Source organism: Gymnoscopelus braueri (assembly GCF_963280865.1).
Source record: "Gymnoscopelus braueri genome assembly, chromosome: 24".
NCBI classification, from domain to species: domain Eukaryota; kingdom Metazoa; phylum Chordata; class Actinopteri; order Myctophiformes; family Myctophidae; genus Gymnoscopelus; species Gymnoscopelus braueri.
The window spans coordinates 1,064,577-1,077,050 of record NC_137626.1 but is presented as its reverse complement, the minus strand read 5'-3'; the positions used below and the strand labels follow the sequence as shown (position 1 = coordinate 1,077,050).

The window sequence follows — 12,474 nt, the reverse complement described above, 5'->3', positions numbered from 1 at the left end:
TTTCACCGCGCGCCGCGGAGGAGGAAAAAAACAACAATGATCGCGGGGCGATCACCGCTGATCCACGTGAACCGCTTGCCGTGTGTTACGACCTTTAGAATGTTTTACTGTTTTCTCCAAACACAGACGTTATCAAATATAACTCAATATCATAATTAACACAGAGTCACATACCTGACTCACCAGGGTGGTTTGTTTATTTTTGTATTTTATATGAGGTGATCTAAGATTCACCTATGGGGTTTTCAATACAAAAAATAACACTGTGAACCAGGGGTAGTGGGCGTGACGTCAGGACTCATATAATATAATAATACGTTTTATTTATAATGCACTTTTCATTTGAAACAAAGTGCTACAAACAGGGTAAAACATTTGCATAAAACAACAGACAGACAGACAGACAGACAGACAGACAGACAGACAGACAGACAGACAGACAGACAGGCAGGCACAAGGAGGAATGTTTTCCAGTCAGAAAGCGTTGAGAGAAAACTCCTCCCTTGTGCCTGTCTCTTGCGCCAGTGATCCACTCTACAGCCTCCTACTGTATACTGTAATGTACATGCACACACACACACACACACACACACACACACACACACACACACACACACACACACACACACACACACACACACACACACACACACACACACACACACACACAGTGTTTCCGTATCCGCTCTAGACCCAGCCCAGGTTAATCGTGACGATGTGTGTCTGGTTGAGTTTGAGGAAGAGACAACACCCTCAGGTAAACTCAGACAGACGGGATTAATGGAGGTGAAAAACATCGTCTTGTTCTGTCAACGTCTCCTCTGTAGATGAAGGTAAAATGACTTTAATCAGGATGTGAATTCACCAGGAAGGATCATAGTAGGAATTATTACAATTATTACTTTGACTGTATGAATTATGAATAATTATACAATACTTATGTATTATTTAAAAATGTATATTCTATGCAGACCAGATGAACATATTTAATATAGTATTTCATTGCGTAAAACAACTTTGTGAGAGTACGTCAACAACTAAGTTTGTGACAACTCCCTCAGATGGAATCAGTCACCCCGATGAGAAGGAACATAATTTATTATACAATTTCTTGCCGATGTATAAGTTCCTAACTTGTTGCGATACGATCACTGTTGTGAGCTTGTAGATCAGCATTTTTTTAATGTAATCAGACACCCTGATGAGAGTGCACATACATTATATTTAAAATTCTGTTCGAAGAAGGTAAAATGTTTTCACTTAATCTAGATGTGAATTCACCAGGATCATAGCAGGACATATTACACTGTATGAGTAGTTTATTACATTGTATAATATGACTGTATAAATGTATGAAATACATTTATACATTTTAAAATCCATATTTCATACAGTACTTACAGACCAGATGAACATATTTAATATAGTATCAGAGACTGTTTAGAGTATATTTGATAGTATTATGTTGCACATAAGTCACATGATTTACTGTCAAATGCCTACAGTAGTTGCCATTTGCTTTCTTACGTAATGTATGACCGGCATTTCTGAAGCAGAAATGGAGCCATTCCCCATGACTGAAAACACACAGACGCACGCAAGCACGCACGCACACACGCCTGTACGCAGGCACGCACGCACTGTGACACACAAACACAACCTCCTTCAATCACAATCCAAGTTTCAACTGTAAATACATCTCTAACTCTGTTTTATGTGGTTCATGTGCACCATCTATTGGTCAAATTGTAAAACTACACCATCTGATCTGTGACGTCTCTGCTGTAGTTTTAAACGGATTCTATCAGAACTGGACTGACTTATAGGTTTGATTCTATTGTGTTTTACCCTGTTAATACAGACTGAAACACACAGTATAGCCTATATAGAAGATTATACACAAAATAAAGCTCTATCTTAAGTTCTCAGTATAGGGTTCCAGTTCCTTTGGCATCATTCTGTTTTATACAGTAATCTGTAATGTTTAAACTCATCTACCCTTCATGACAACAACAGTGGATAAAATAACTTACATAATAACAGATAAACTAGATTGACTTACAGTCAGTGTGTATGTGACTTGGATCCAAACAATGTAATGAATGTTAATCTAAATATAATGAATGAGTGAAACTAACCCTGTGTGTGTGTGTGTGTGTGTGTGTGTGTGTGTGTGTGTGTGTGTGTGTGTGTGTGTGTGTGTGTGTGTGTGTGTGCGCGCGCGCGCGTCTAGAGGTCTCTGCTCTACCATGAGTGAGTCTGTGGAGAGAGAGGAGGGGGGCGTGGCCTCTAGAAGCAGCCTGTCTGGAGAGCATGAGAGGTAAATAAACATCTATGACATCATCACTGTCTTCATCATCATCATCATCATCATCATCATCATCATCATCATTGTGTCTCTGTTGTGTTAAAGGTCAGTCCATCAGGACAGACCAGACTCTCCTGTATCCAGCTGTGTCTCCATGAGGAGTGACAAGTCCATGGATCGACCTATTACCTTCAAAGATGGACACCAGAAAAGGTTTGAACTTTCCTCCTGGACACACGGTCCGAATTGTAGACATTACTCCTATCAAAATCCTTGTTTTAAAAAAAAACACACATTCAGTGGCACAGTGTGCACACTGAATATGTGTATGGGTGCAAATTAAAAGTATACAGCTATTAAATACCTAATACAAATAATACCTATAGTGCAAATAAAACAATTGCATGACTTGCCCCCTAAACAATTCAGTAGCACGTTAAAGAACAGTTTATTTATCACAGTTCAGTTCATAGTGCAGAGTTCAGGAGTAATATCACAGACCCCAAGTTCAAGGTCTAGAGTTCAAAAGTATCACGGCTTCAGGGAAGAAGCTAGGATGCTGGTGTACATGTCACTGATAGCAGGTAGGATTCTGGTGTAAATGTCACTGATAGGTAGGATGCTGGTGTAAATGTCACTGATAGGTAGGATGCTGGTGTAAATGTCACTGATAGGTAGGATGCTGGTGTAAATGTCACTGATAGGTAGGATGCTGGTGTAAATGTCACTGATAGGTAGGATGCTGGTGTACATGTCACTGATAGGTAGGATGCTGGTGTACATGTCACTGATAGGTAGGATGCTGGTGTACATGTCACTGATAGGTAGGATGCTGGTGTACATGTCACTGATAGGTAGGATGCTGGTGTACATGTCACTGATAGGTAGGATGCTGGTGTACATGTCACTGATAGGTAGGATGCTGGTGTACATGTCACTGATAGGTAGGATGCTGGTGTACATGTCACTGATAGCAGGTAGGATGCTGGTGTACATGTCACTGATAGGTAGGATGCTGGTGTACATGTCACTGATAGGTAGGATGCTGGTGTACATGTCACTGATAGGTAGGATGCTGGTGTACATGTCACTGATAGCAGGTAGGATGCTGGCAGTGATTTTCTGTGCAGACTTAGCAGAGCAGCTTCCATGCCTCACTGTGATGCAGGATGTGAGGATGCTCTCCACCACACACCTGTAGACAGGACCCTGCTTGAAGTTCTTGCCATAACTGTACCCCAACCTTCATCTCATCATTATTGTTTTCCTCATTCATGCATCCCTGAACACATGCATTCAATTTCTTTATGCATAAAGTATATACTTTTCTTTGAAATTACACTGCATTTCAAATGTGTAATTTCATGAATACTAAGACAGCGAAGACACGGATTACGTTGACACAGACACACTGGAGCGATTTAGAAGCACTTTATAAGAAAACTAACACTTAAGTTGATCTAACGTTAGCGCATGTGTTCTGTTTTCTTGTTGGACATGCATTCGTAGCAGGTTACAATATGGACTTTTGACAAACTCCCTCCTCTTCTTACCGGTACATAGTGCCGGCACAGAATGTTTTAGCGGAACACCGTACCGGCCTGTTCCGGCCCACCTTCACCTCTGCCTTTAGAAGGAAGTGAGGACAGGGGTACCAAGCCCCGCCCACTTCAGTCTCCTCTTCTTTATTAAGGGGGCTGAGTTGTCTCTAGTTCAGGTTGTTAGCAATGAGCACCCCCAAGTACTTGAAGCTACCATGTAGAGGAGAGAGAGAGCTTACACAGGGAAGCCACACCGTTGTTAAACACTGTCTTGTTTAAATCAGTGTGTCTGTGATCATCATCATCATCATCATCATCATCATCATCATTGTGTCTCTGTTGTGTTAAAGGTCAGTCCATCAGGACAGACCAGACTCTCCTGTATCCAGCTGTGTCTCCATGAAGAGTGACAAGTCCATGGATCGACCTATTACCTTCAAAGATGGACACCAGAAAAGGTTAGCATTTTCCTCCCGGACGCACGGTCCGAATTGAAAATATTACTCCTATCAAAACCCTTGTTTAAGAAAATGTACCATTAATGCCGTAACCCTAAACTAATGTATTAGTTGGTTTGGCAATTTCATTTATTACAGCAGCACACAGAACCTAAGTGCACATGGGTGTTTATGATTACATTGGCCATAAAGCTTATCAAAACCCCTGTTTATGGAGTGATGGATGAATGAATGAATGCATAAACCTTAATGGATGAAGGCTGGTGTGCTGGGATGGTTATATCTCCCGGTGGCCCAAATCAATCTACAGCGTGAAGATCACCTGCGCTGAGCACAGGTTTGGAGCGTCTGGTTTTCATCCTTCACGCAGGTTAAACATAACTCCATAGGACACGCACACGCTACTGTATATAAGTGTTTTCACTGTCCATGAAAGCATTATAGCTGTGCCGCTGGTCCCGACTTCCGAAAATGCTCTTGCATAAGTGCTCGTATATTTAGAAAATAGCAGATCTATAAGCTTGTGAGCTTGAAGATCAGCTATTTTCGAATAGTCTATGTAGTCAGATCTACAATATTATCTGAATGACTGTCAAAGTAGTGTGTTTAAATGAGTGAATGATTAACCACCTAACCTTTAACATTGCAAATAGTCTATGTTAGATTTTAATTGCTTGTCATTGTCACTTGGAAATAAAATAGGCTGCATGTCCATGATGGGTATGCCTTTTATAAAAAGTTATATTTTCACAGGGATTATTTATTAGTGTGTTAGATTTACATTTTGGAGTGGATACATGTATCTAGATGCCTGTCAGACGGTCAGACATGCTGCTCCACAGGTCTAAGATGGAACAAACGGGTTTAGCCAAAGTCTACACAGCCTCAGACCTGACGTGAGATCTGAGCGGGCCGTACGCTGAAGACAAAGTCACCTTAGATGATAAATGATGACAATTACATTGATCTCACCGCACGGCCACTGTTTGGTCTACACCACTTTCATAAATGAGGGCTAATATGTGTGTATGGGTGTACATTAAAAGTTTACACCTATTCAATACCTATAAATAATAACTAACACTATAGTGCAATTAAAACAACTGCACTTACTTGCACCCTAACCAATTCAATTAAAGACACATTAAAGAACAGTTTATTTATCACAGTTCAGTTAATAGTGCAGAGTTCAGGAGTAATATCACAGATTCTGAAGGTGGAGTCCTTCATGATGTTTGTAGCCTTTTTCCTGCACCTGCTGGTGTAAATGTCACTGATGTTAGGTGGGATGCTGGTGTAACATTCACACACGTTGGTGGAGCATTCTTTATTAAGGAGGCTGAGTTGTGTCTCCAGGTCAGGTTGTAGGCAATGTGCACCCCCAAGTACTTGAAGCTAGAGACCATGAGGGGAGGAGAGAGAGAGAGAGAGATTACTCAGCTAAAGATTACACAGGGAATCCACAACGTTGTTAAACACTGTCTTGTTTAAATCAGTGTGTCTGTGGTCACTGTCATCATCATCATCATCATCATCATCATCATCATCATCATCATCATCATCATCATCATCATTGTGTCTCTGTTGTGTTAAAGGTCAGTCCATCAGGACAGACCAGACTCTCCTGTATCCAGCTGTGTCTCCATGAAGAGTGACAAGTCCATGGATCGACCTATTACCTTCAAAGATGGACACCAGAAAAGGTTAGCATTTTCCTCCCGGACGCACGGTCCGAATTGAAAATATTACTCCTATCAAAACCCTTGTTTAAGAAAATGTACCATTAATGCCGTAACCCTAAACTAATGTATTCGTTGGTTTGGCTATTTCATTTATTACAGCAGCACACAGAACCTAAGTGCACATGGGTGTTTATGATTACATTGGCCATAAAGCTTATCAAAACCCCTGTTTATGGAGTGATTGATGAATGAATGAATGAATGCATAAACCTTAATGGATGAAGGCTGGTGTGTGCTGGGATGGTTATATCTCCCGGTGGCCCAAATCAATCTACAGCGTGAAGATCACCTGCGCTGAGCACAGGTTTGGAGCGTCTGGTTTTCATCCTTCACGCAGGTTAAACATAACTCCATAGGACACGCACACGCTGTTGTGTTTGTGAATGATCAGGCCATGACACAGTTTGCCAAAGAACTTCACTTTACTTATAACTTTGAGGAGAGCAGCGTTACAACAACAATATGAGACTTGACTAAGACTTGAGTAATCGATCCCCGAATATCCCCACACTCACAACAATAGGCAAGGCTAAACGAGCGCAGCACAATCGATCAGAGCAGCAGTCAGTGAACAGTTAGTCAGACATAACATTTCCTCCCCCCCGGCAAAAGTTCAAGCAGACAAAGCTGACACAAAGTCCTGTAAGTGGGCAGGGCGCGAATGCACTCGAGCAGGACGTGGGGAGGCACAGGGCAGAGGCCGAGTGGGCAGAGGAATGTCCATGACCTGTGCAGGTGCAGCTAAAGGCACCGGGTAATCCCCGGTGTGGGGCATGTCAACAGCCGTGTGTGGCGGGGCAGGTACCCTTCGAAGACGGCTGGAGTGCCAACGAGAGCCATCGTTGAGGAGGTAGGTGGCGGGGCCCAGCTGGCGGCCAACTTGAATGGGGGAGGACCAGAACGAGGCCATTTTATTGTCCCGGTGAGGCCGTCGGACCCTGACCCAGTCGGAGGCGGCGATGACTGGCGCCCTGGGCCGTTTCGACTGGTCAAAGCGGCGCTTCATCTGAGCCTGCTGACAGGTGACTGAGGCCTTGACCACAGGGGAAGGTGAAAGGGGCGGGGAAAGGGGCGTAGGGGAACGGAGCCTGTCAAGAGGCAGGGTGAGCTCTCGGCCCAGCATGAGGGAGGCTGGGGAGACGCCCGTGGTCGAGTGCTTGGTGGCCCTGTAGTGCAGTAGAGTGTGACAGATGGCCTGAGAGAAGGAGCACCCCTGGGCCATGTGTGCCCTGATGCCGTTCTTCAGGGACTGGTTGAAGCGTTCCACGCCACCGTTGGCCTGGGGATGATAGTACGCTGTGCGCACATGGCGGATACCCTTGCTGTGGAGGTAATTAGTGAACTGACGGAGACCATCTGGGGGCCATTATCCGTCGTAATGGTCCGGGGAAGGCCCCAGCGAGTGAAGAGAGAGTCCAGGAAATCAATCATGACCTGAGAGGTCACAGAACCGGTAGGGGTGACTTCCGGCCATTTTGAATGCAGGTCGTAGGCGACCACCAGGAAGCGTTGATGGTGTGGAACCCCATGGATCTCACCACAGACGTCCAGCTGTAGGTGATCCCAGGGTGTAGAGGGCCAGGCGAGAGGCTGCATGGGCGGGGGCGGCTGGTGGCCAGTCTTGCCACTAACAAGGCAGGCGGCGCAGTCCTTGACCAAGGCCTCGATGTCTTTATCTATCCCTGGCCACCACACCAGGTCTCTGCAGCGTTGTTTCAGCTTCACAATGCCCAGGTGGCCCTCGTGCGCCATGGATAATACGCGTGCACGTAGGGCACCAGGGATCACCGTGCACAGCCCCCGTGCCACATAGGTGTCGTTCCAGCAGGAAAGCTCCTGTCGCACACGGGAGAATGCGGCCAGCTCCCCCGGAACCACAGGAGGCCAGCCATCGTGGATGTAGGTGCAGAGCAGGGGAAGGAGGGGGTCCTGTTCAGAGGCGTCCTTGAGCTCCTGCAGAGAGACAGTGGCCTGGAGAGGCGTGTGCAACATGTTAATAATGTCCTGTTCAATACAGTCAGTGCCGACATGTAGGACTGGGGCTGGGGCAGGGACAGCGCGGGACAGCAGGTCAGCCACAACATTATCTCTGCCTGGGGTGAACTTCAGCTCAAAATTGTACTGGCGGAGGCGGTCATACCAGCGGTGCAGCCTGAGTGGTCTGTGGCCCGTCCCGGACGTGGACAGCAGCGCCGTAAGAGCCTGGTGGTCTGTCCTGAGAGTGAAAAAGCGGCCATAGAGGTAGAGGTGCCACCGCTCACAGGCCCAGATGCAGGCTAATGCCTCACGCTCGCCCACAGAGTACCGCTGCTCAGTCTGGTTAAGGGCACGGGAAGCGAAGGCAATGGGTTTCTCGACCCCGTTCTGGATCTGTGACAGCACAGCTCCTATCGCTATGGATGATGCGTCACAGGTCACGAGGGTGGGGCTAGCAATGTCAAAGTGGGCCAACACTGGGGGAGAAGTAAGTTGCGTTTTGAGGGCACGTACAGCGTCACTGCACGCCCGAGACCACATCCAAGGCTCATCCTTACGCAGCAGCCGACGCAGGGGGGCTGTGGTGTCAGAGTAGTGTGGGAGAAACTTTAAATAGTATCCGGCCATGCCCAAGAGCGAGGCGACCTGGGCAGCTGAGTTGGGTTCTGGGATGGCCTGAATGGCGTCCACGTTGGACTGAAGTGGAGTTATGCCACCTGCAGACAGTCGGAACCCCACAAACTCGATTTCCGGAACGGAGAGGACACACTTTTCAGTATTGAGAGTCAGGGTGTGCTTGGACAGGGCTGCAAACACCCTGTTGAGTCTTTCGTCATGAACGTCAGCCGTGGGCCCGTGCACCACGATATCGTCCAGGTATATGGCCACGCCTGGTATGCCAGCTAGCACAGAGACCATGACTTTCTGGAAGCAGCTAGGAGCAGAACAGAGGCCGAACGGCATCCGTGTGTAGCGAAACACCCCGGCATGTGTTACAAAGGCTGTGAGGTTTCTGCTGCTGGGGTGAAGAGGCACCTGCAGGTACCCCTGTCTGAGGTCGAGTTTGGTAAACACTGTGGAGCCGTAGAACTGAGCTGTGAGCTCCTCCGACGTGGGGAGGGGGTACTGGTCTGGGACCACCACCTTATTTACTGCACGCAGGTCCACACAGACACGCAGGGCCCCAGACTTCTTCTTTGCCACCACCAGGTTCGAAACCCATGGTGAAGCATCCACTGGTTCGATGATACCAGCTTCCAGGAGCTGCTCTAGCTCAGCTGTGACTCCGTCACGTAGAGCCAGCGGGATGCGGCGCAGCGGCTGGATGACAGGCTTAACTGAGGGGTTGAGGAGGGGTTGATGAGCGAAAGCAGAGAGGCAGCCCAGACCATGAAACAGTGACGGCCACTTCTGCTGCCATGGCGTGGTGACAGTCATAATAGCCGACCCCCCCGTGTCTAGGAGGGAGAACCCCAGAGCGGTGAACAGGTCTAAACCCATCAGGTTAGCGCCCCGACGGGCCACTTGAAAAACAAAACCGGGCACAGTCTTGGTCCCGTAGCGGACATTCACCTGGAGAGACCCCACTAGGTCGATTCCAGACCCCCCATAACCATAAAGGGCAGTAGAGGGGGCAGACAGGGGCAGTGAGCCGAAAAAACTATTGTAGGTATCCATGTTCAGGAGAGACCAGCCTGCACCGGTGTCCACCAGCAGACGGTTGCACACATCATTGAGGTAGACTGAACATGATTTGAAGGGCGCTGCACCTGAGGTCACATTGTGTATAATGGTGGGAACAGACTGGGAGTCCTGGTCCCCTGGGCCGGCCGGGGCAGAGCGACAGACAGCAGCGAAATGATTTAGCTTACCGCAGTTACGGCATGACTGGCCACAGGCAGGGCAGTTCTGGGCTCTTGAAGCATGCGACCGAGACCCGCAGTTGGCGCAGGGCTGTTGTGGTTGTGGATGGGGCCGAGGGCGCTGACGTCGCTCCAGTTGCATCACAGCTGCGGAGTTAGGGTCCGGTGAATCACTGCGTGGCAGTAGTGGATTCAGAGAGAGATCTGCCCGGCTGGATGTGGGCAGTTGGCGTGTAGAAGCGAACGTAGCAGCACACTCAGCTGCACTCTCAACTTTAAATGCAATTGCAACTGCCTCAGACAGCAACAGTTCATCTTTTTCCATTAATAGTCTCTCACGCACTTTCACGTTACTTGTGTGTTCAATCAGTTGGTCACGTATCATTTCATCCTGCAGCGCGCCGAACTTGCATGAGCCAACCAGCCCCCGCAGGTTAGCCACATATTGGTGTACAGACTCACCGGGCAGCTGGCGTCGTTGCCTGAACAAGATACGGCAGAGAAGGGCACTTTGTGGGGCCGCGAAATGACCCTTCAGAAGCTCCACGGCTGTGGCATAGCTGATATCCCCGGGTCCCGTTTCCAACGTCCCGAGCACCCGTTGTCCCTCCGTTCCCAGACAGTGTTGTAGCAGCGCCTTTTTGCGTGCCGCGTTAACGCCGGTTAGCCCCGTAGCCGTTCGAACGACTGTTTCCAGCGAGTCCAGGGCACTGGAGGCTCGCCAGGTAATTCCAGGAAGGGGTTGGGTGGTGGGAGAGAAATACCAGCCATCTTCGTCGCCAATGTTGTGTTTGTGAATGATCAGGCCATGACACAGTTTGCCAAAGAACTTCACTTTACTTATAACTTTGAGGAGAGCAGCATTACAACAACAATATGAGACTTGACTAAGACTTGAGTAATCGATCCCCGAATATCCCCACACTCACAACAATAGGCAAGGCTAAACGAGCGCAGCACAATCGATCAGAGCAGCAGTCAGTGAACAGTTAGTCAGACATAACACACGCTACTGTATATAAGTTTGTTCACTGTCCATGAAAGCATTATAGCTGTGCCGCTGGTCCCGACTTCCAAAAATGCTCTTGCGTAAGTGCTCGTATATTTAGAAAATAGCAGATCTATAAGCTTGTGAGCTTGAAGATCAGCTATTTTCGAATAGTCTATGGTCAGATCTACAATATTATCTGAATGACTGTCAAAGTAGTGTGTTTAAATGATTGAATTAACCACCTAACCTTTAACATTGCAAATAGGCTGTTAGATTTTAATTGCTTGTCATTGTCACTTGGAAATAAAATAGGCTGCATGTCCATGATGGGTATGCCATTTATAAAATGTTATATTTTCACAGGGATTATTTATTAGTGTGTTAGATTTATATTTTGGAGTGGATACATGTATCTAGATGCCTGTCAGACGGTCAGACATGCTGCTCCACAGGTCTAAGATGGAACAAACGGGTTCAGACAACGTCTACACGTCCTCAGACCTGACGTGAGATCTGAGCGGGCCGTACGCTGAAGTCAAAGTCACCATAGATGATAAATGATGACAATTACGTTGATCTCACCACACGGCCATTGTTTGGTCTACACCACTTTGATAAATGAGGGCCAATATGTGTGTATGGGTGTACATTAAAAGTTTACACCTATTCAATACCTATAAATAATAACTAACACTATAGTGCAATTAAAACAACTGCACTTACTTGCACCCTAACCAATTCAATAGCAGGTTTAAAACAGCCACATTAAAGAACAGTTTATTTATCACAGTTCAGTTAATAGTGCAGAGTTCAGGAGTAATCCCACAGATTCTGAAGGTGGAGTCCTTCATGATGTTTGTAGCCTTTTTCCTGGACCTGCTGGTGTAAATGTCACTGATGGCAGGTGGGATGCTGGTGTAACATTCCAGCCTGATCTCCAGAGATTACCGTAACATTGCACGGATCCAGTGCACTTCATTCCGTGGATAGTCGCCTAGAAACCCCGAAATTGCGTGCATATGTACGGCGAGTCCCACGGTGGGCGTAACCAGTCGCAACCCGGAAAAACCCGGAAGCAGAGCAGTCCCCACAAAAAAAAATACGATTCTGTGCCTATCGGTACATAACTCAAACGGCGCTGAGTAGGCACAAGGGAATGTCGCAACGTTCGGGACGGCAACTCGCTTGCTTTAGCTCGCTCGGTGGCCCCTTACGTGGCGACACTTCCCTTGAGACTGCGCGCCTCCGAAATGGTTTTGTCACAAAGGGAGCGCCGTACATATGCACGCAATTTCGGGGTTTCTAGGCGACTATCCACGGAATGAAGTGCACTGGATCCGTGCAATGTTACGGTAATCTCTGGAGATCAGGTTGAACATTCACACACGTTGGTGGAGCCTTCTTTATTAAGGAGGCTGAGTTGTGTCTCCAGGTCAGGTTGTAGGCAATGTGCACCCCCAAGTACTTGAAGCTAGAGACCATGAGGGGAGGAGAGGGAGAGAGAGAGATTACTCAGCTAAAGATTACACAGGGAAGCCACAACGTTGTTAAACACTGTCTTGTTTAAATCAGTATGGTGGGTGAGTTATGACTTG

At 47.2% G+C, this 12,474-nt stretch overlaps 1 protein-coding gene across 6 annotated transcripts in view; it reads left to right on the top strand.

Moving 5' to 3' along the window:
* The first annotated feature begins 732 nt into the window (after positions 1-732).
* Positions 733-12,474, top strand: part of LOC308080641 (uncharacterized protein) — a 30,638-nt gene continuing 18,896 nt past the window's right edge. For all 6 annotated transcript variants that reach the window (XM_080422542.1, XM_080422543.1, XM_080422540.1 and 3 more), the window contains exons 1-5: positions 733-833; positions 2,234-2,320; positions 2,414-2,521; positions 4,200-4,307; positions 5,903-6,010. In XM_080422542.1, coding sequence (XP_080278668.1) covers positions 2,250-2,320; positions 2,414-2,521; positions 4,200-4,307; positions 5,903-6,010 — 395 coding nt within the window. In that variant the 5' untranslated portion in view covers positions 733-833; positions 2,234-2,249. The remainder of the gene's footprint in view (positions 834-2,233; positions 2,321-2,413; positions 2,522-4,199; positions 4,308-5,902; positions 6,011-12,474) is intronic.